Consider the following 24,708-nt stretch of genomic DNA (forward strand, 5'->3'; position numbering starts at 1 on the left):
CTGGCAGAAAGAAACTCGGCACCTGTGTCCCGGGTCCCGCACCCTCGTAGGGATGGGCCTGTCCATCACTGAAGAATTTTAAGAACAGGTTAGACAAATATCTGTCAGCAACAGTCTGTTTACTTAATCCTGCCTCAGCATGGGAGGGATGGACCAGATGACCTCTTGAAGTTCCTTATAGTCCTCCATTCCTGATTTTTGTGGTCTTTCCCTTCAGTATTTCAAGGCATTATCTGACTTAACTTTTAAATAGTGCTGCTCGTAAACAACATTGTAATTAATGCTATGCAGGTTGTTATCAGTTATAGACCCCTATTCTTACAGTTTCCCTTCTGGCTGTAAAAACTACTCCAGGCTGAAAGCTGGCACTCTTCATGTCTCAACTCCCATAAGTTATCTATTGGATTTTTAAGACTTAATTATAAAGGGACAAAAAAAGATGATATTTTCAAAAAATCCTTCAGGGTCTATCTCATGGGCTTATGTTTCCATTACATCGCCAGGCATGCAAAATTTAAAGCTCTTAGACACTGAGGCATCCATAAGAGTCTTATGGGCATCTCGCAGTTAGTGTTTTAGGCTGCTTCCTGCATCCTAAATTCATTTTCTTTTTGACTACAGGTGGCAAGTAACGCCTAAGACTTCACAGTGCTTTCGTGATCACTCAGGCTTGCATGTTTTTCTCAAGCTTCACAGCATTCTACATCCTCTCTATCCTTTCTGGGTCAGTTTTCTGGTTTTGCGTGTTTTGTTTGTTTGGGGTTTTTTTTGTTGTTGGTTTTTTTTTGCTTTTAAAGCAGTCTTTCTTTTTTGTTGGTGTACTTCCTACTTCATCCAGTTTCCAGTTGCATCAAATGGGTACTTCAATGAGGAACTGGAACTCTTCTATCCTCATCTCCATCATGCAAGTTTTCCAGGGATAACTTTAATCACAGATATACTGGACCTTCAGCTTCTAGACTCCTCAGTCTGCAGCTTCTTAGGAAGTAAGGGCCTGACTGAATCCAGCCTACGATTTATCTAGTTCAGTACCCTGTTACCTGGATAGTGGTCAGTACCAGTGCTTGGTTTATGTCCTGGCGATGCCTGGGTTACTGTAAGCCATACTCCCCAGATAAGCAGTGCATCATCCGTTCTGAAATGCTGCACCTGGCCTTGGTTGAGAATATCTCCCTACTGCAATTCCATCCAGTGCAATGGAGGCTGCTGTCCTGATCTGGATTTTGAAAAAAGCACAGGGAAACAAATATTGCAGGGAAGCTAAGAACCGAATCTATGTGAGGGTGTGAGCCTCCATGAAGGGGAATGGGGCAAAAGTGTTCGTCCACTAACCAATACTGACTAATCCTTCCTTCACTATACTGCCAGAATAGACTATCAACCTTGTCCCTTTCTGGTCCATCTTGGAGAATAGGAAAGATAAGCAAGCTGAACAACCTTCAGATCATTATGACCTATTTACTAGGGTGAAGTCTAATGGCAATGAAAGTCTTTCATAAAGCAGCCTAGAATAGTATTCTGACTCAAGTGTGCCAACTTGCTTATGAACCTCCTCAGTTAGGCATACTGTCTGGAAGAAAGAGGATACCATCTGGCTTTCCTCATAGAGCATGGATGTTTAATAGGTAATACAGTTTCAGCTCTTAATTCACTGCTTAAATCAGGCTTGTACACCCACCACTAATTCTCTGTAATGCAACTTTGCACCGGGTGGATTGTATGCCCATTCCTCCAGGCAGGGACCTGAATCACAGGCTATTCATCCCTTCTTCTTACTCCCGCTGCAATCGCACCATGTTACCACGACGTCTTGAAGAAGACCTTGTAGCTCCAGATGTCACCCTCTGACACCTTGCAATCCCAATTGCCCTTTTATTACACGTCAAGCTACTGGGTCAGAGAGGAATGGGGCTTCGTCTCTGTGCCTGGCTTTCTGATACTTCTGCAGCAGCCAGAGAGCTATCAGTAGTGGAGCTACTTTGTGCCAGTTCCCGTCTTATACCAGCTGTCACAATGAGCCAGGTGCCACCTAGACAATCCATCATTACTGGGGTTCAATCAACAGAGCATCCTGCTGGATGGTTGGAAATGGGTTTAGCTCAAAATGTCCTCAGTTTTCTCAGTTTGTTACACTTTTACTGTTACTCTGACATTTTTTTGTGTGTGTTAATATTTTGTGAGAGATTAAGTAGGTTTGTGTGTTTCTTTAGCTAGTGTGAAAAGCCTGAAAATGGCTTGGAATAGAAAACTCTATGCTGTAGTAAATGGCTGCTTTTCATTTCTAATGCATTATGTGCTTGATATGCAGTAATAAAACTAAATGGCTTCTGAATTGCACAGTTGGATACAAGGTGAAATGTTAAAAAGAAAAAAAAATTGACAGCTCCTGTCTTCTTTCAAACTATTTCTAGCATTTCCATAATTATCTGTTTTGACAGCCTCCTTGTCAAGGGAGGAAAAAATGTATTTCCGTGAGTAGTAATAAGCATAAGGTTTCAATGATTGTTTTGCCCCCAAAAGAGAATAATTACACTGAAAATTACATTCTGTTTAGTTACCACAATGCATACCTGTTTTTTCCTTTTATTTGATCATAAATATTTATTTCTGAGGTTGTATGATGAAAACTAACTTCAATCAGAAGGATTAGTTTACACAGAATTCAAATTCTCTCACCAGAATGATATGCAATTTAGAAATATTCTTTATTTGACACTGTTTGAATCACACGCTTTATTTTTGCTTCTGTCTCTTTTCATATTCTTCAATTGAGAAGTTTTAAAATGGAAACTACTCTATGGAGATTCTAGTACATTTCTCTCTGAAAAACCATTGCACTTGCACATAGAATAGGATTTTAGCAAATTAGGTTTTTTATTACTGACACCACAAAAAGCTGAAAAATAGGATTTACAAGTGTTGGGAAATGGTGTGATAAAAGACAGAGGACAAAGAGATCTTTGGAACAATATACTTTTCACCCATGTTGCTCAACATCACTAATAAGACTGGAAACCCTGGCCAGATTCAGATGCCCTTACTCGCATTGTATTGCACCTTACTGCAGGAGTCAGCATGATTTCAATGACACTAATTGTATACATGTGCTACTCAGCGTTGGTATTGGAATCTGTTCCTACCGTAGTATTGAGGCTGGAAAGCACTAGTCAAAAGGCAGTGGCCTCTTTCTCTAATAGTCACCTCCGGAGGAGGGGAAGAACATATAGAATCCATCCTTTTACATATTCTTCGCTCCTTGATTCCCTTTGTTTCCTTAGTTTGATCATAAGTTGGCCTATGAGCTGCACAGAGGAGAACTGAGAGAACAAGGTGCGCCTCTTTACCTCTGTGCTGGCTACCTATATATCGGTTCACAAGACAGTAGTCTGCTACTCCCACTCCTGCACATGTAGGTTGGAAGTGGGTGGAACCTTGGCTGTATCCTCTAGCATAGGCGCCGACTCTGTGGGTGCTCTGCGGCTGGAGCACTCAAGGGGAAAAATTAGTGGGTGCTCTGCACCCACTGGCACACAAGCTCCCCCTCCTTGAGCGTGCCGTGTCTCCGCTCCTCTGCCCACCTCCCAGCGCTTCCTGCTCGGTGGCCGCCAAACAGCTGTTTGCACGTTCTGGGGGAGGGGAGAGGAGAAGGGACATGGCGTGCTCAGGAGAGGAGGCGGGGCTGGGGCGGGGATTTGGGGAATTTGGGGATTTGGGGAAGGGGTTGGAATAGGGGCAGGGAGGGGGCGGAGTTGGGGTGGGGACTTTGGGGAAGGGATTGGAATGGGGGTGGGGAAGGGGCGGGGCCTCATGGAAGGGGTGGAGTGGGGGCAGGGCTGGGGAAGGGGGGAGTCGAGCACCCCCTGAAAAGAGGGGAAGTTGGTGCCTATGTCCTCTAGTGCACCAGTCAATGCAGCTGAGACAGTGGAGGGGGATGTAAACTGTGCCAGGAAAAGAGTTGGTACAGATTACATCATACACGAAGCAAGCAAGGACAGGAGCAGGGACCAAACTGTGACTCAGAGTCATAGTTTAGTCGCTGCTGTGTTCTTGGAGCACCTTAGCTATGCACTGTTCTTTATTCAGGACAGAATGCTAGGTGCCAGTGCAGCCCTGAATGATTTCAGTGTTCTTATTCCAACAACTTTCTCTTTTGTACATGAACACATATTTGGTTCTCTAAAATTCTACTTACTTTTCTTCTCCTGCCATATGTAAAAATCCAACTTAGTTCCCCTCTCCCCGTATTTCAATGATACCACTATGGTGCTGATAGTTATTTCACTTTCTAATTTCGATACATTTCCCCTTTCTTTTCACCCTCCTCAGAAAATATTTTTGCCAAGTCCACTGGATAATAACTTCAACTGATTCCGTTAAATTCTTTTAACTTAGAAATAGCAATGCAGTAGCTCAGTAAAATTTTCAATCACTTTGGTCTAAACTGTATCTAAACTAGTGTTCCTGCAAGTTATAGAATTAGTACCTATTCTACTTAGCCCTGAAGTGCACCAACACTCCATTTAAAACTCTGTACAAGGCTGTTATATATGCATGAGCCTATTAGAAGCCTGCTAATGTACTTAGTGGCTTAGTACTTCCATGTTAAACTTATAATGCCCCCAGACATGATTAATTGCAGTTTTCATGCTGTTATCAGTTCATATCAGGGTATTAGCACACCTCTCATTAAAGGGTCACAAAAATGACATAAGCACCACTTTCACAGAGTATAACCAAATGCTGACCTTAACAGAATATCCTGAAAGACATCTGTTCAGTTGTGTTTCCATTGTAGGAGAATTACCTTCAATTTTACCTTTTTAAGAACATGTGCTGTTAGTATAATTAAAGGTCTAGTTCTTTTCCTGCATATGTTTAGAGGTTGGGTTAAGTTGTAAATGAAAGTACCACTTCTAAAACAATTACTATTTTAGCTTAATAATTACTTAATTTGGGGGATTTAAAAATTACTTTGTCTTGTGTTCAAAGAACAAAAAAAGCTTACCACCAAAATTCTCTAGCCAGTGAAGAAGACAAACTATGTAATTGTCCCCAAATAAAGAAGATTGTTCAGATCAATTTGTTGCTGGAATATGCAGGACACACAAGCTCAAAAAAGCATGTCAAAGTAAAAAGCAGTCCACATTTTAATAATTGTAATTAATCAAAGGGTGTTTTCAGTGAAACTGAATCTGAATAAATTACATTTGACATTGATTTGGCAAATGTTTACTGTTAGTTGGCAGGAATACTTAGAAAGCACATCTTATGCAAAATCATTACTTGACTAGCCACTGTTTGGTTTAAATAGATTTTTTAGCAAATCCAGATTTATCTTTCTAACTTCAACTGCTCTTCTGTGTTCACACTGCAATGACACTGCCCTTCATTTACCTTTTTGGTTACCACTTCCAGATAAGAATGGTTGGATTAATGTTCATTTGCTGAGCTGGAAGGAATTGTTTGGGTCAGAACATTTGGTGCTGGCTGGTGACCAGAGAGCCCTTTTCTCCTTCCCAGATTTGAAACATAATAACATAATAGCCTATTATTTCGTCTTGACTGTTTAACTTGTAAAACCAGAAAATGCATTTAATTAACCAATTTGTCAATAGTATAAAAGTGTACACATCAGTTTAGCTTTCATCACATTACTAGATTTTAATTATGTCTCCTCAGGTAAAAACTTTGATGTTGTGACATAAATACTAAACTTTATTAATAACATTTCAAAATAGCTTCTCTGTGTCCTTTCTGTTCACCAAATGTTATAGAAATATGTTTCTGCTCAGATGTGCACAAGCATTCTTAACAGAGTTTAAAGTTCAAGTTTCATGGATTCCAAAGCCAGAAGGGACCGTTCTGATCGCCTAGTCTTACCTCTCATATAATGTAGGCCATAAACTTCCCCAAAATAATTTCTAGAACATAGCTTTTAGAAAAACATCCAATCTTGATTTAAAATTTGTTAGTGATAGAGAATCCATCATGACCCTTGGTAAATTGTTCTATTGGTTAATTACTTTCATCATTAAAAATGGATGCCTTATTTCCCATCTGAATTTGTCGAGCTTCAACTTCCAGCCATTGGATTGTGTTATACATCTCTCTGCTAGACTGAAGATCCTGTTTATTAAATATTTGTTTCCTATGTAGATATTTATAAATTCTGATCAAGTCCCCCCTTAATCTTCTCTTTATTAAGCTAAATAGACTCAAGGAGTTCAATGTATCACTATAAGGCATGTTGTCTAATTCTTTAGTCATTCTCATGGCTCTTCTCCCAACCCTGTCCAATTTATCAACCTCCTTGAATTGGGGACATCAGAACTGGACACCATATTTCAGCAGTGGTCAAAACAGTGCTAAATACAGAGATAAAATAACCTCTACTCCTACCTGAGGTTCCTATTTATGCATCCATATATTGTATTAGCCCTCTTAGTCACTGCATTGCACTGGAAAGTTATGTTCAGCTGATTATCCACCCATGACCCCCAAATCTTTTTCAGAGTCACTGCTTCCAGAATAGAGAACCCCATTCTGTATGTATGGCTTACATGCTTAGTTCCTAGATGTATACATTTACATTTAGCTATATTAAAATCCATATTGTTTCCTTGTGCCCGGTTACCAAGTGACCCAGATTGCTCTGTATTAGTGACCAGTCTTCTTTATTATTTACCACTTCTCCAATTTTTGTGTCCTCTGCAAATTTTATCAGTGATGATTTTATGCTTTCTTACAGGTCATTGATACAAATATTAAATAGCATAGGGTCAAGAATCAATCCCTGTGGGACCGTTGCTCAATGTTTCCCTGTATACAATTACATTTTGAGACCTATCAGTCAGCAAGTTTTTAATCTATTTTATGTGTGCCATGTTAATTTTACATTATTCTAGTTTTTTAATCAGTGGCATGTGGTACCAAGTCAAATGCCTTACAGAAGTCCAAGTCCATAATATCACCACTACTACCTTTATTAAACTGAACTTCAAACCTCATAAAAAAAATCAAGTTAGTTTGAGAGTTTCTATTTTCCATAAATCCATGTTATTAGCATTAATTATATTACCATTTTTAATGCTCTAGGAATCAAGTCCGATATTAGCTATTCCATTATCTTGTCTGGGATTGATGTCAAACTGACAGACCTATAATTACCCAGGTTGTCCCCTTTGCCATTTTAAAATATTGGCACAACATTGGCTTTCTTTCAATTTTCTGGAACATCACGGTTTTCTAAGATTTATTGAAAATCAAAATAAGTGATCCCACAAGGTCCCCTAAGCCAGCTCTTTTAAAACTCTTGGATACAAACTATCCAGTCCTCCTGACATTTTAAAATGTCTAACTTTAGTCACTGCTGTTTATCATCTTTCTGAGATACTAGTGGAATAGGAGAGTGTTATCAGATGATCAGTATTTGGGAAAAATAGATGATAATGGTCTGAACAGAATATTTCACAGAATCATAGAATATCAGGGTTGGAAGGGACCTTAGGAGGTCATCTTGTCCAACCCCCTGCTCAAAGCAGGACCAATCCCCAACTAAATCATCCCAGCCAGGGCTTTGTCAAGCCTGACTTTAAAAACCTCTAACGAAGGAGATTCCACCACCTCCCTAGGTAACGCATTCCAGTGCTTCACCACCCTCCTAGTGAAAAAGTTTTTCCTAATATCCAACCTAAACCTCCCCCACTACAACTTGAGACCATTACTCCTTGTTCTGTCATCAGCTACCACTGAGAACAGTCTAGATCCATCCTCTTTGGAACCCCCTTTCAGGTAGTTGAAAGCAGCTATCAAATCCCCCCTCATTCTTCTCTTCCGCAGACTAAACAATCCCAGTTCCCTCAGACTCTCCTCATAAGTCATGTGTTCCAGTCCTCTAATCATTTTTGTTGCCCTTCGCTGGACTCTTTCCAATTTTTCCACATCCTTCTTGTAGTGTGGGGCCCAAAACTGGACACAGTACTCCAGATGAGGCCTCACCATGTCGAATAGAGGGGAACGATCACGTCCCTCGATCTGCTGGCAATGCCCCTACTTATACATCCCAAAATGTCATTGGCCTTCTTGGCAACAAGAGCACACTGTTGACTCATATCCAGCTTCTCGTCCACTGTAACCCCTAGGTCCTTTTCTGCAGAACTGCTGCCGAGCCATTCGGTCCCTAGTCTGTAGCGGTGCATGGGATTCTTCCGTCCTAAGTGCAGGTCTCTACACTTGTCCTTGTTGAACCTCATCAGATTTCTTTTGGCCCAATCCTCGAATTTGTCTAGGGCCCTCTGTATCCTATCCATACCCTCCAGCATATCTGCCTCTCCGCCCAGTTTAGTGTCATCTGCAAACTTGCTGAGGGTGCAATCCACCCCATCCTCCAGATCATTTATGAAGATATTGAACAAAACTGGCCCCAGGACCGACCCTTGGGGCACTCCACTTTATACCGGCTGCCAACTAGACATGGAGCCATTGATCACTACCCGTTGAGCCTGACAATCTAGCCAACTTTCTATCCACCTTATAGTCCATTCATCCAGCCCATACTTCTTTAACTTGCTGGCAAGAATACTGTGGGAGACTATGTCAAAAGCTTTGCGAAAGTCGAGGAACAACAGGCCAACCGCTTTCCCTTCATCCACAGAGCCAGTTATCTCGTCATAGAAGGCAATTAGATTTGTCAGGCATGACTTGCCCATTGGTGAATCTGTGCTGACTGTTTCTGATCACTTTCCTTTCCTCTAAGTGCTTCAGAATTGATTCCTTGAGAATCTGCTCCATGATTTTTCCAGGGACTGAGGTGAGGCTGACTGGCCTGTAGTTCCCAGGATCCTCCTCCTTCCCTTTTTTAACGATGGGCACTACATTAGCCTTTTTTCAGTTGTCCGGGACTTTCCCGGATCGCCATGAGTTTTCAAAGATAATGGCCAATGGCTCTACAATCACATCCGCCAACTCCTTTAGCATTCTCGGATGCAGCGCATCCGGCCCCATGGACTTGTGCTCGTCCAACTTTTCTAAATAGTCCCGAACCACTTCCTTCTCCACAGAGCGCTGGTCACCTCCTCCCCATGCTGTGCTGCCCAGTGCAGTAGTCTGGGAGCTATTTATTGAACACATCAGCGTTTTCTGCCTCATTATTGTTAATTCTATCATTTCCATCAAGTAATGGACAAACACCATTGTCAAGATTCTTTTTTTGTTCCGAATTTACTTAAAAACCCTCCATCCTATTGTTCTTAATACTGCTGGTCATAGATTTCTCCTTATGTCCAGGTGCATCCTTTATCAATTTTCTACAGTTCTTAGCTTCTGATATATATTTGTTACTGTAAAATTTGCATTTCTTAAGTTTGTTTATATAATTCTTTTATATATATAAAAATGCCTTCACTTCCCCCTCTAAACCAGGTTGCTGTTTTAACCAATACAGCCTTCTTCCTTGATTGTGGGATTCGGGCTTTTTGGGCATCAAGTGAAGTGTTCTTAAACAATTCCCAACGATCATTCAAATTTTTCTGATTAAATTCAATCAGAATTAAAAAACAAACAAAAAAAAAACACACTTTAAATGCCAGAGACTAAAACACAAATCTTCCATGAATATGAAGTATTTGAGTAATTCAGACAAAGGGGGGTGTTGCTGTGTTCAGATCTTTCTCACTTTTGGCACCCAACAATTGTGCAGCTAATCCTGTATCATAAGCCAAATCAAGAAGCGTGTGAATTTGTCAAAATATATAAAGTATTTACAATAATTTTGGATAATCTAGACAGCTCGCATTTTTTAGATCACCATAAAGTGTCCATTTATTTTTAAGCAGCATTTAAAACCAACCCCATGTAAAATCCTAACTGGGATTATTTTCAGAAATTAATAAAGTAATCTAAATGTTAGTGTTTCTGCATTTATATTATTTGGTACAGTGTCTTCAACAAAATTGAAACAATAAAACAGATATTGGATTGTCAAATTACTTCTTTAAAACTCCACTCCTGCCTGCTAGTCCACATGTACAATATATCTCATTTTCTACATCCTCAGAACAAGGATGGCTTGCACTTTTCCTTCAGGTTTCAGAGTAACAGCCATGTTAGTCTGTATTCGCAAAAAGAAAAGGAGTACTTGTGGCACCTTAGAGACTAACTTATTTATTTGAGCATAAGCTTTCATGAGCTACAGCTCACTTCATTGGATGCATACTGTGGAAAATACAGAAGATGTTTTTATACACACAAACCATGAAAAAATGGATGTTTATCACTATAAAAGGTTTTCTCTCCCCCCACCCCACTCTCCTGCTGGTAATAGCTTATCTAAAGTGATCACTCTCCTTACAATGTGTATGATAATCAAGGTGGGCCATTTCCAGCACAAATCCAGGTTTTTCTCCCCACCCTCCCCAACAAACCCACTCTCCATTGGTAATAGCTTATCTAAAGTGATCACTCTCCTTACAATGTGTATGATAATCAAGGTGGGCCATTTCCAGCACAAATCCAGGTTTTTCTCCCCACTCTCCATTGCTAATACCTTATCTAAAGTGATCACTCTCCTTACAATGTGTGTGATTATCAAGGTGGGCCATTTCCAGCACAAATCCAGGTTTTTCTCCCCACACTCCCCAACAAACCCACTCTCCATTGGTAATAGCTTATCTAAAGTGATCACTCTCCTTACAATGTGTGTGATCATCAAGGTGGGCCATTTCCAGCACAAATCCAGGGTTTAACAAGAACGCAGATGTCTTACGCACATTGTAAGGAGAGTGATCACTTTAGATAAGCTATTACCAGCAGGAGAGTGGGGTGGGGGGAGAGAAAACCTTTTGTAGTGATAAACACCCATTTTTTCATGGTTTGTGTGTATAAAAACATCTTCTGTATTTTCCACAGTATGCATCCGATGAAGTGAGCTGTAGCTCACGAAAGCTTATGATCAAATAAATTAGTTAGTCTCTAAGGTGCCACAAGTACTCCTTTACTTTTCCTTCAGGAGACTTTGACAGCCACAACAGGGGAAAACTGGGCTTTGACGATCTAGACCAAGGCCTTGTACTGGCTATGGATATGTATGGGGAGCCAATGAAGGGACTGGAATACAGGCATGATGTATTTATGGGGTACAACTAAAAACCCACAGTGGTCTGTGCCAGCTGACTCAGGCTTGCAGTGCTTGGGCTAAGGGTCTATTTAATTTCAGTATAAATGTTTGGGCTTGGGCTGCCGCCTGATCTCTGGGACCCTTCCACCTTGGAGCCCAGACTCTAGCCCAAGCTCGAACGTCTACACTGAAATTAAACAGCCCTTTAACCCGAAGCCCACCGAGTCCGCTGGCATGGGCCAACCCGGGTGTCAACTTGCAGTGTAGACATACCCATAGAGGCCTGTGACATTGAGGAGATGGGAGAGTTTCTCCTGTCAACCCAGTGCAGTGTATACACTGTAGTAAGTGGACCTGAGCTATGTTGACTCCAGCTACGTTATTCATGTAGCTGGGGCAGTGTAATTTAGGTCAACATACAGCAGTAGTGTACATATAGCCTAAGTTTTCAATTCTCTCTAGAAAACCAAGCTACTCAACAGCAGGCCAAGGTGCCAGTGGTTTGTACAGCAGTCTACTTATTGTCCACTGTATTGACCCCTTAACTCTGTGCTCCCCACTCATACGCCCCGCCTGAGAAAATCACCATAGTTTACAGAGACAAACTCTATCAGATTAAGCACACAAATTAAAATTTAGAATGCCTGTGACAAGAAGAAACCATCTAAATTCATGGGCCAACACTGCAGGTTTTTTCCATTGCAAAGGAGGCAAAACCAGCTTTCTACTCCATAACCATTACTTCAGTAGAATCACAAGCAGCAGAACTTTCCACATGACGAATTGGTTAATCAATCAATTGTCAGTTTTCAGCATATAACCCAGACACTGAACCCAAGCTGTAAAATGCATCCATCAAACTTCACTGAAAAGATCAACCGTCTATGAATGGAACTAAATAAGAAAACTCCATTCCTGACCAGCCTGTATTCCCTAATCCCACCACCCTTCTCAAACTTTGGCCCTGTCATGCTTACCAGAGACCAAGAAGCCCTTAAAAAAATTAGAGCCACACCTGCAACACAGAGCCATGGCTGGCTGGCAACAACCAGCAAAGAATAACTATGCCTACTGCTAATGACAGACATCAATGACACCTTCAGAGGAGGTCTGCCCCATCCTCAAGAATCCAAATGTTGACTCAGAAAAATCTCTCCAACTACTGTCTGTCTTCTAACATCCCATTCTTAGTCACAATGGAGAAATTCCATCATGAGCCATCTGCTATCATCCTGGATGGCTTGCCTTTGGGCTTCAGACCAGAGCACAACTGAGAGACAGCCCTGGTATCACTAAAATACAATCTCTTTATGGCCATGGTCATTATACTGGACCTCTCTGCAGTTTTTGGCACATTGGACTGTAAGGTATTGCTAAATACATTAACACACAACAGAGCTGGAGTATATGGCACAGCACTACATTGCCTCCAATCATTCCTTTCCAGCAGAACACCAAGAGTGGTGATAGATAACTGCTCCTTCTCCCTGAAGAACTTCACTTGTGGAGTCCTAGAGGGATCCAAACGATCCCCTCTTCTCTTCAATATCTCTATAAAGGCAGTTGGAAGAGAGTGAGATGTCATGGGCTCTGCTGCCAATACTGCATTAATGACACCTAGATGTGTATATCATTCTTCACTGATGCAACAACCATCATGTAGGATAGGTCCATCAATGGCTATTAGCCAGGATGGCCAAGGATGCAACACCATACTCAGGGTGTCCCTAAACCTCTGATTGCCAGAAGCTGGGACTGGACACCAGGGGATAGATCACTTGATAAATTGATCTGTTCTGTTCATTCCCTCTGAAGCATCTGGCACAGGAAGACAGGATAGATTCATAGATACTAAGGTCAGAAGGGACCATTATGATCATCTAGTCTGACCTCCTGCACAATGCAGGCCACAGAATCTCACCCACCCACTCCTGCGAAAAACCTCACCTATGCCTGAGGTATTGAAGTCCTCAAATCATGGTTTAAAGATCTCAAGGAGCAGAGAATCCTCCAGCAGTGACCCGTGCCCCATGCTACAGAGGAAGGCGAAAAACCTCCAGGGCCTCTTCCAATCTGCCCTGAAGGAAAATTCCTTCCCGACCCCAAATATGGCGATCAGCTAAACCCTGAGCATATGGGCAAGATTCAGCAGCCAGATACTACAGAAATTTCTTTCCTGGGTAACTCAGATCCCACCCCATCTAACATCCCATCACAGGCCATTAGGCTATTTACCATGAATATTTAAAGATCAATTAATTACCAAAATCATGTTATCCCATCATACCATCTCTTCCATAAACTTATCGAGTTTAATCTTAAAGCCAGATAGATCTTTTGCCGCCACTACTTCCCTTGGAAGGCTATTCCAAAACTTCACTCCTCTGATGGTTAGAAACCTTTGTCTAATTTCAAGTCTAAACTTCCTGGTGGCCAGTTTATATCCATTTGTTCTTGTGTCCACATTGGTAGTGAGCTTAAATAATTCCTCTCCCTCTCCGGTATTTATCCCTCTGATATATTTATAGAGAGCAATCGTATCTCCCCTCAGCCTTCTTTTAGTTAGGCTAAACAAGCCAAGTTCCTTGAGTCTCCTTTCATAAGACAAGTTTTCCATTCCTCGGATCATCCTAGTAGCCCTTCTCTGTACCTGTTCCAGTTTGAATTCATCCTTCTTAAACATGGGAGACCAGAACTGCACACAGTATTCCAGGTGAGCTCTCACCAGTGCATTGTATAATGGTACTAAAACCTCCTTATCCCTACTGGAAATACTTCTCCTGATGCATCCCAAGACCGCATTAGCTTTTTTCACAGCCATATCACATTGGCGACTCATAGTCATCCTGTGATCAACCAATACTCCGAGGTCCTTCTCCTCCTTCGTTACTTCTAATTGATGTGTCCCTAGCTTATAACTAAAATTCTTGTTATTAATCCCTAAATGCATGACCGTACACTTCTCACTATTAAATTTCATCCTATTACTATTATTCCAGTTTACAAGGTCATCCAGATCCTCCTGTATGATATCCCGGTCCTTCTCTAAATTGGCAGTACCTCCCAGCTTTGTATCATCCGCAAACTTTATTAGCACATTCCCACTTTTTGTGCCAAGGTCAGTAATAAAAAGATTAACTAAGATTGGTCCCAAAACTGATCCTTGAGGAACTCCACTGGTAACCTCCCTCCAGCCTGACAGTTCACCTTTCAGTCGGACCCGTTGTAGTCTCCCCTTTAACCAATTCCTTATCCACCTTTTAATGTTTATATTGATCCCCATCTTTTCCAATTTAACTAATAATTCCCCATGTGGCACGGTATCAAATGCCTTACTGAAATCTAGGTAAATTAGATCCACTGCGTTTCCTTTGTCTAAAAAAATCTGTTACTTTCTCAAAGAAGGAGATCAGGTTGGTTTGGCACGATCTACCTTTTGTAAAACCATGTTGTATTTTGTCCCATTTACCATTGACTTCAATGTTCTTAACTACTTTCTCCTTCAAAATTTTTTTCCAAGACCTTGCATACTACAGATGTCAAACTAACAGGCCTGTAGTTACCCGGATCACTTTTTTCCCCTTTCTTAAAAATAGGAACTATGTTAGCAATTCTCCAATCATACAGTACAACTCCTGAGTTTACAGATTCATTAAAAATTCTTGCTAATGGACTTGCAATTTCGGATGCCAATTCCTTTAATATTCTTGGATGAAGATTATTTGCCCCCCCCAATTTAGTCCCATTAAGCTGTTTGAGTTTCGCTTCTACCTCAAATATGGTAATATCTACCTCCATATTCTCATTCTGTCATGCTACCATTATCCCTAAGATCCTCTTTAGCCTTATTAAAGACTGAGGCAAAGTATTTGTTTAGATATTGTGCCATGCCTAGATTATCCTTAACCTCCACTCCATCCTCAGTGTTAAGCAGTCCCACTTCTTCTTTCTTTGTTTTCTTCTTATTTATATGGCTACAGAACCTTTTACTATTGCTTTTAATTCCCTTTGCAAGGTCCAACTCTACTTGACTTTTAGCCTTTCTCACTTTATCCCTACATGTTCTGACCTCAATAAGGTAGCTTTCCTTGTTGATCCCTCCCATCTTCCACTCCCTGTATGCTTTCTGCTTTTTCTTAATCACCTCTCTGAGATGCTTGCTCATCCAGCTTGGTCTACAACTCCTGCCTATGAATTTTTTCCCCTTTCTTGGGATGCAGGCTTCTGATAGCTTCTGCAGCTTTGATTTAAAGTAATCCCAGGCCTCCTCTACCTTTAGATCCATAAATTCTTCAGTCCAATCCACTTCCCTAACTAATTTCCTTAATTTTTGAAAGTCAGACCTTTTGAAATCAAAACCCCTAGTTGCAGATTTATTTTTGTTAATTCTTCCATTCAGTTTGAACTGAATTAGCTCATGATCACTTGAACCAAGATTATCCCCTACAACCATTTCTTCTATGAGGTCCTCACTACTCACCAAAACCAAATCTAAAATGGCATCCCCTCTAGTCGGTTCAGCAACTACTTGATGAAGAAATCCATCAGCTATTGCGTCTACGAAAATCTGAGCCCTATTATTATTACTAGCACTCGTCCTCCAGTCTATGTCTGGGAAGTTAAAGTCTCCCATGATCACACAGTTTCCATTAGTATTTACTTTATTGAAAACATTAAAAAGGGCTCTATCCATATCCAAATTAGATTCCGGTGGTCTATAGCACACCCCAAGCACTATCCTAGGGGAGGCTCTAGTAGTTTTCTTCCGCAATGTAATTTTTGCACAGACGGACTGTGTCTTATCCATTCCATCGCTTCTTATTTCTTTACATTCTACCTCATCATTGATATACAATGCTCCTCCACCACCTTTACCTTTATTTCGGTCTTTCCTAAACAGCACATACCCTTCAATACTTGTAGTCCAGTCATGACTACTATTCCACCATGTTTCTGTTATCCCTATAATATCTGGTTTCACTTCTTGCACCAGTAGCTCTAGTTCCTCCATTTTGTTACCTAGGCTCCTCGCATTGGTGTACAAACATCTTAATTTTTGCTGTTTGGCCTCGCTCACATTCTGTACCCTATTAGGCACGGTCATTCTACAGCCAGTATAACCTGTTAGACTGGTATCCACATTGCCCTTCCTCCTTGTATACGTTCTCCCACCCACGGCTGTATCCCTTCTTACTTTGTTTTCTTCCCTCTCAATGCTAAAATCCGGCGTGGAGATTACCTGGACATCTCCCAACCATCTCCCCCGAATTCCTAGTTTAAAGCTCTCTTAATCAGTTGTGCCAGCCTCCATCCTAGAAGTCTATTTCCTTCCCTACTCAGATGAAGTCCATCCCGAGAGAACTGTCCTTTGTCCAGAATGCCTCCCAATAGCCTTACATCCCAAAGCCCTCCTTATAGCACCACTGCCTAAGCCATCTGTTGATAGTCATAATCTTGTCACACCTTTGTTGCCCTTCTCTAGGAACAGGCAGACTCCCACTAAAGAGTACCTGAGCCTCCATTTCCTTAAGCGTCTTCCCCAGCCTAGCATAGTCTCCCTTAATACTTTCCAGCAAGAATCTAGCCATATCATTTGTTCCCACATGAAGGATAATTAGGGGATTCTTTCCTGCTCCCTTTAGGATCCTTTTCAACCTCAGGTCTATATCCTGTATCTTAGCACGTGGAAGACAGCACACCCTTCTGTTCTCTGGATCAGCTCTGGTTACAGGCCTGTCTATTCTTCTCAGTAAAGAGTCCCCGATCACATAGACCTGCCTTTTCCTGGTGACGGTGCTATTCTCCAGTCTATCTCCTGTTCCTTCTGGCTGTAAGTTCTTTCCATTCCTATTCTCCCTTGTAATCCTCTTCAACCCATCCTGTATCCTCCTGGGGCTCATATTTGGTGTAGTCTCCATTGAGTCTTCCCCTTTTCCTATAGGACTAGCTGCTCTTCTCTTTTTCCTTGCCCTTCCACCTTCAGTGACTACCTGGTGAGCCCCTTCTTCATTTTCCAACTCTGCAAACTGTTCTTGAGCTCTATTTCTCCTTCACTAGCCCATCTTTTCCTCTGCCTGGTTCTTATAGTCACATGCTTCCACTGACCACTTTCCTCACCCAGTCTCCCCTCAGAATTCCCCAGCCCTGCTTCCATCTGCAGGTCTAAGCTTTTCCCTTCAGATACCTCATGTCTTTGGTCCATAATCTGCTCAAACCCCTTCCTAAACTCAACCAGACTTTCCACCTGCATCTCCAAACCTCGGATCTTTTCCTCCATCTGCTCTATCAGACGGCGTTTCCTGCAGACAAAACTCTTACCAGGTACCCCCTCCAGGATCATGTACATGCCGCAGCTTCCACATCCAGTCATCCTCATTGTGTCTCCAACTACATGGGTCACTCCCACTGCTGCCTCTGTATCTGTCATAGCCTTCCCAGCTAAATGCTGTTAATCTGGGAAACACAAACCACACCAAAGCACCACCACCCACAGCAAAACCAAATCCCAAACAAGTGAAAGGGGAGTTTGTATCGTGCTAAACTCCCACTCAAACTCCCCTGTTTACAGCTTTGTGTGCTGGCTCCTGTGCCATGGAGCTGTCTGTGCCGCTGCCTGACTGGCTGGCTAACTTTTAGGACCCCTAGTTATGCTAGATGGACCATTGGTCTAACCCAGTATGGCCATACTTGTGGCCATCATCCCGCAGATGTCCAGAATGGTTACAAGAGATCATCTTCTGGATGAGACGCAGCTGGCTCAAACTCAAGCCAGGCAAGTAATGCTGGTTGATGGGAACTGCTTTTAAGAACCATTTTGAACACTTCCCCTGAACCCTTGCATTCCATAGCAGGGATACAGTCCCCAATGCAGTAAAGTTGTGTTAAGCCTCTGGGTCCTGTTTTGTTCCTCAACAAACCTGGACAACTAGGTAGCCTCAGTGACCAAAAATGCCTTTTTTCACATCCATCTTACTAGCAAACTTTGCCCCTTCCTCACAGATGAGGACCTTGCCACAATAATTCTGACATTTGTCATCTCCAAACTGGATTATTGTAATTCACTGTATCTGAAGGTGAATGTCTAAACAATGTAAAGATTCCAGCTACTGCAAAATGCGGCTGCCTCTCTCCTTCATGGTTAGTCTTTTTATTTCAGTTAATGGATCTTTTCTCCTGAGTTCTGCTCTACTCTGAATAATAAAGAGCACTTTCAGCATTCTTCAGATATCATGTGATAAAATCTACCCATTGAGAATTCCAACTTCAAAATCCTGACATCCTTAGTTTATATTTCCTGGGAAGGTCATGAGAATTGAGTCAGGACTTCCACAAGTACAGCTGGCTAATGGATTTAGTGCTGTATCTCTGAGACTTATTGGACAGACTGAAGCTTGTCTGTCCCCTAAAGATCAGAGCACATTATGCTTTAATATTCTTTTATTGAGCTCTCTGCTGAAATGCCCTCTAGCCATGTTTATTTGGGCAACAGTAATCAGATTTGGGCAATCGGTAACAAAGTTAGGCCATTTTATAAAATATTTCAGTTCAATTTAGTGACAAACTTCCTAAGTGAGAAGCTAAGTCACTCTTCTAATCCTGGAGCAACTTAAAAATACTAGTTAAAAATACTTCTCCATACTTGTCACTTCCATACAATATATAGCACCGTGAATGTTTATATATAAAACTTTTCCAGTCACAGTGTAAATGCAATCTCTTAATTCCTTAAAGAAGCAAATCCTGCTCTCTTCTCCTGAGGCACAGAGGGTACTGCATGGTACTGCTGTGCAAAATGGGAGGTGGGCAGGGGCAGTTCCATAGGCGTTCCCTGCGTATTAGCCTGCATTGAGGAAGTATCTAAGGTGCCACAAGTACTCCTGGTCTTTTTGCGGATACAGACTAACACGGCTGCTACTCTGAAACCTGAGGAAGTAAGTGTGAGTGTGTGTTGTAGGGAGGTGGAAGAGGGAGGCAAGGAGGTTTCATGGCTGCTACTCTGATCTATAATCTACTCCTCATGGGGAAAGGGGTGAAATCAGCAAGGCTGCAAAGGACAGATTCCTAATGCAACTCCTTGGGCTGGATACTATAGACAGGATTTGAAGCTGAATTGGTAAAAAGCCTGATATCTAAGGAGCAGTATATTTTTAGTGAGTTTTAATGATATTTCTCCCATAAATGAACTATATATATTAATCATAATTAGTCTTGGAAGGAATTGCTTCTTGTTTTTATAAATTTTAAATTTTTACTTTTTGACTTACTTTTGCACTAATAGGAAATCTTAAACTTGGTAACTAAAACTGTAATACTTTTAGTATTTGAGATCTTCAGCATTTAGGAATACAATCATATTACTGTACTTAATATACCAGGGTATATTTGATTTAAATCAAATTGATTTAGATCATGATTTAAATCACTAGTCAGGAAGACTCGATTTAATCATGGATTTCTACATAAAAGTGCATTCTTGTTGGTTGTTATGTATTAAGATTATATTCCCCCATATCCTCCTCACCCAGGCACCCAAGAATGCGGGGGCGAGGCTCCAGGTACCCAGCTACTCCACTCCAGAGGATGGCCCAAGCAATGGAAGACTGTCATTCAAACAGTTTTGATTTGTAGTATGGCTACAATAAGCAATGTGGCCTTGTCTTCCCTCCTCCCCCACCCCACCCAGGCTAACTTGTCAGTTATCTCACTTTTTTTTAATTAATAAAGAACGAACGCATGGTTTCAAAACAGCAATGACTTTATTTCCTTTGCCAGCTGTGATCGAAGGGGAGAGGGTGGCTGGCTTACAGGGAATTAAAATAAACAAAGGGGGCAGGTTTGCATCAAGGTGACACACACACAACTGTCACAATGTAGCCTGGCCAGTCATGAAACTGGTTTTCAAAGCCTCCGTGATGCGCAGTGGGCCTGGCTGTGCTCTTCTAATCGCTCTGGTGTCTGGCTGCTCAAAATTGGCCGTGAGGCGGTTTGCCTCAACCTCCCACCCCGTCATAAACGTCTCCCCCTTACTCTCACAGATATTATGGAGCACACAGCAAGCAGCAATAACAGTGGAAATATTGGTTGCGCTGAGGTCTAACCTAGTCAGCAAATAGCGCCAGCGAGCTTTTAAATGTCCAAAGGCACATTCTACCAGCATTCTGCGCTTGCTCAGCCTATAGTTGAACCACTCCTTACTACTGTCCAGGCTGGCTGTTTATGGCTTCATGAGCCATGGGAGCAAGGCGTAGGCTGGGTCCCCAAGGATAACTATTGGCATTTCAACATCCCCAACGGTAACTTTCTGGTCTGGGAAGTAAGTCCCTTCTTGCAGCTGCTCGAACAGCCCAGAATTCCTAAAGATGCAAGCGTCATGCACCTTTCCCGGCCATCCCACGTTGATGTCGATGAAATGTCCTTTGTGATCCACCAGCGCTTGAAGCCCATTGAGAAGTACTCCTTGCTGTTTATGTACTGGTTGGCAAGGTGGTCTGGTGCCAAGCTAGGGATATGTGTTCCATCTGTTGCCCTGCCACAGATTGGGAAACCCATTGCCGCAAAGCCATCCAGTATGACCTGCACATTTCCCAGAGTCACTACCCTTGATAGCAGAATGTCAGCGATTGCACTGGCTACTTGGATCACAGCAGTCCCCACAGTAGACCTGTCCACTCCAAATTGATTCCTGACTGACCAGTAGCAGTCAAGCGTTGCAGGCTTCCACAGGGCTATCGCCACTTGCTTCTCAACTGTTGGGGCAGCTCTTATCTTGGTATTCGTGCGCTTCAGGGCAGGGGAAAGCAACTCACAAAGTTCCAGGAAAGTGGCCTTACGCATTCAAAAGTTTCACAGCCATTGGGAATCATCCCAAACCTGCAACGCTATGTGGTCCCACCAGTCTGTGCTTGTTTGCCGGGCCCAGAATCGGCCCCACTGCCACCATGATGTCCCAATTGCCATATCCCGTGCTTTCAGGAATGTCTGTGTCCATGTCCTCAACATAGTTGTCCTCGTGCTGGCGGCTCCTAGCCAGGTTCTGCACATACTGCAGGATAATACGCGAGGAATTTACAATGCTCAGAACAGCAGCGGTGAGCTGAGCGGGCTCCATGCTATGGCGTCTACACGGATAGTCCAGGAAAAAATTCGCGAAACGATTGTCTGCTGTTGCTTTCACGGAGGGAGTGAGGGAGGGGAGACTGACGACATGTACCCAAAACCACCCGTGACAATGTTTTTGCTCCATCAGGCTTTGGAAGCTTAACCCATAATTCCAATGGGCAGCGGGGACTGTGGGATAGCTATCCACAGTGCACTGCTCTGTGAGTTGATACCAGCCGACTTAATGCGCTTAGTGGGGACATACACAATCGATTGTATAAAATTGCTTTCTGAAAATTGACTTCTATAAAATCGACCAAATTTCGTAGTGTAGACATTTAGACTTTGCAGTGTTGATTAATACCAATTAAGAAAAATACAAGGGGTTATTTCTTTTCTGTTTTCTGTGGCGAAATCATGGTGCCAGGCAAAATCAAAACTCCAATTTCACAACAGCCAGGGATAGTGTAGATACTACATCAGAGATTTTTTTTATTTTATTTTCCATGTGCCTCTTAGCCAGTAAAAGCTGATGAAAAAATTAACATTAGTGCATCCTTTCAAACCAAACTACAGTTACAAATAAGTGAATAAAATGGACCTTAAAACATATTGGATTTAGTTAAAACTATTTTTATCTGATCCGGTAAGGCCCATTTCATTAGATACCCCTTGCAAAGATTTGGGATTAGAAAATAGCTGCCTCAAAAGCAAAATGGACTGACTCCCTATATTTTTAGTACAAATTTTAATATCCATTTAACAGACTATAAACACTTCCCAGATACTAAAAGCATATGTTTTGATTATTTAAGGGTGCAACACATACACAAGTCAAATCTGGAATAAGTCCTTGGAAATCAGTGAAGTTATTCTAGATTTATACTAGTATATGGTAAATGAGGGCAGACTTGGGGGACAATGTAAATTCATTATTACATCTTGATAATGATGAAGAATCATTACTTTGCTGTTCTAGATATTTTTTATTCCCGTTCTAGATAGTGGAGATAATACCACTGTGACAGAAAGTGCCCCTGTATTCACACCCTGAATAATAATCTTCGAGAAAAATATGCCTTGTAAATATCAGCTTTGAAAAGTGCAGTTCAGCTCTGTTTTGATAAGTTAATCAAAATATTGGAGCATTTTTTTAAACTATGACTACAGTTGCAGTAATCCAAAGCAATGCATTTTGACTGTCTTTATTTTGCAAATGCATATGAAGAGAGAATGTGTAAAATTAAGTTTAGGAAAAAAGATACCTGTGGGTTTTCGTTTGCTATTTCAGTAGTGTAAATTACATTGATGTCTGCTTTAACCATTTTCCTTCTTGCCTGGTGGCTTTTTGCAGGAAATTCTTAAGAATGAAATGTATAGAGAAGAAATAAAACTGAAAATCACAGATGCTTCTGAAAAGGACAGCCTCCTTCAAACCAAAGAATATGAGGGACTTGTTGCTGAACCAATTCAAACTCAAATTAAAGGCCATGCATCATCCCCTTACTATGGAAAGAATGAGCCTTCACCAGACCCATCCAGCACTGCAAAAACCTTTCAGCCAGGTTCCTGGATCCCACCAGCTAGCAGTAGCCGTAATAAATAAACAGTTGTAATGTGAAAAATCTTGCCAGTGAATTGTGTAGAAAATTGCTCTAACAAGCAACATGACTGAAGAAAACTCTTTTTCACTTACCAACTGTGTGTGAGAAATAAACTGATATATTAAAGTTAATTTTCATTTGTTTTTACAAGCTAGATCTTAGAAATCATTGAATTCTTAGTTATTACTGTGACTAATTAGTAAATCTTAGTATAAAACTATTGATACTTAATTTTTTTTAAAGTAATTGTTAATCTGTTATTCTTGAGCTCATTCTATTTAGTTAATTGAGATAGGAAAATGTCACAATACACTTTCTTTTGAGGGGCATTTTCCTTAAAGGTAACAATTATTTTTTAAAAAAATTATAATTATAATCTGGTCATCAACATAATGGATTTCACATAGCTTATTTGTAGACATGAGGCTTATAAATGACCTTTTGCATTATCAAATCTAGATTTTTTTTGCTTAATCATCATGTATTTCTATGGAATCCCAAAGAGTTCCCTGCCTATTGTTGCCTTTTAATGTGGTCAATGCTGTTGGCTCCCTTAGGTGATTGTAGGGTTTGTTTGACCTCATTAACATAAAGCACTTCAAAAATATAGAGAGACTACATTCTTTGTTAATTTTAGGGGACTATATCTTGTAACTGTATTAATAGATGGTAAAATCAACAGTTAAAGTGTGTCTTGCTGGCCATCTGTAAGTAGTCTAAAGTGCTATAGGGAATCAGTCTGAGTCAAATAAGAGCAGAGGGTGGAAGCACTTCCTCATTTTCCAGGAATTTAAGACCTCCTAGGTCAGGGGTTCTCAAACTGGGGGTCAGGACCCCTCAGGGGGTTGCAAGGTTATTACATGGAGATCGCAAGCTGTCAGCCTCCACCCAAAACCCACTTTGCCTCCAGCATTTATAATGGTGTTAAATATACAAAAAAAGTGTTTTTAATTCATAAGGGGCATCGCACTCAGAGGCTTGCTGTGTGAAAGGGGTCACCAGTACAAAAGTTTGAGAACCACTGTCCTAGGCAGTGTCTACACCAATAACATTCTTATCAGGATTACAGGAAGGGCCAGTAATGGTGCAGCTGCATCAGTGATAAGAAAAGTGTAAACTAGTGTGGAGAGGGCACAGACTTTGTCCTCTTCCCCCCCCCCATGCTATTAAAACCTGCTCTGTACAAGTTTTCATGACTTAATGATAAAAGCACCTGAGCTCTAGGTTAGTGACTTAACACATCTGATTCATAGCAATGGAGAGTGCTATGGCTAGGTCTCCCTAAAAGCTGTGACCCCCAGGCCCTAAATTCTGAGCTGAAGGTGTCAGACTTGTAACAGCTTCAGTAACAAAAAAGAAACATGACTATTAAAATATAAAAAGTATCAGACAATACTCCTTGTTTTGATATTCAACTGTGGACATCTCAGTGTTGGAATGTCTTTCAAATGTGCATTACCCCCAAACTGTTTAATTTGCAATAGGATTTGATTTGGATAATACACAACTTCTTTACAGAAGTTGTCAGACAGGAAGAGCTGGAGGCTTTGGCTCCTGTGCAAGGGTCAGTTAAGGTTTCAGGCCTTTGAGAGGCAGCTGAAGCTTTTACCAGCTGAAGAAAAGAGTCATCTCTTTTTTTTCTTGTTTCCTATCCATATACATGATTTGACATTTTGATCTCTTGTTAACACTTACTGTCACTAGTTTTCAGAGTTACCCCTACCCTTGCAAGGAATGGACTACACGTTTGTATCCTAAGAACTTCACTGGTTTATGTTAGTTTAGAAGATTGTAACTATAGATTATGAAGGCAAACATGATTTTTAATGAAGTTTAGATTCTTTTGTTAAATCAATTTTATGGCTATGGAATTGGAAAGAAATTTAAAGGGCC

The 24,708-nt window shown here is 41.3% G+C and overlaps 1 protein-coding gene across 4 annotated transcripts in view; it reads left to right on the forward strand.

Annotated features, from left to right (window-relative positions):
- NDUFAF2 (NADH:ubiquinone oxidoreductase complex assembly factor 2) overlaps window positions 1-24,200 on the forward strand; it is a 131,460-nt gene extending 107,260 nt beyond the window's left edge. For 2 of the 4 annotated variants that reach the window (XM_084629353.1, XM_084629351.1), the window contains one exon: window positions 22,566-24,200. In XM_084629353.1, the coding sequence (XP_084485479.1) occupies window positions 22,566-22,817 (252 nt within the window). In that variant the 3' untranslated portion in view covers window positions 22,818-24,200. Of the gene's footprint in view, window positions 1-19,638; window positions 19,861-22,565 lie in introns of those variants that run through there. The other 2 variants (XM_084629352.1, XM_084629354.1) reach the window with 2 other exon arrangements.
- The last annotated feature ends 508 nt before the right edge of the window (window positions 24,201-24,708 follow it).

Source organism: Lepidochelys olivacea (genome assembly GCF_965140295.1).
Source record: "Lepidochelys olivacea isolate rLepOli2 genome assembly, chromosome: 5".
In the NCBI taxonomy this organism is placed as follows: Eukaryota; Metazoa; Chordata; order Testudines; family Cheloniidae; genus Lepidochelys; species Lepidochelys olivacea.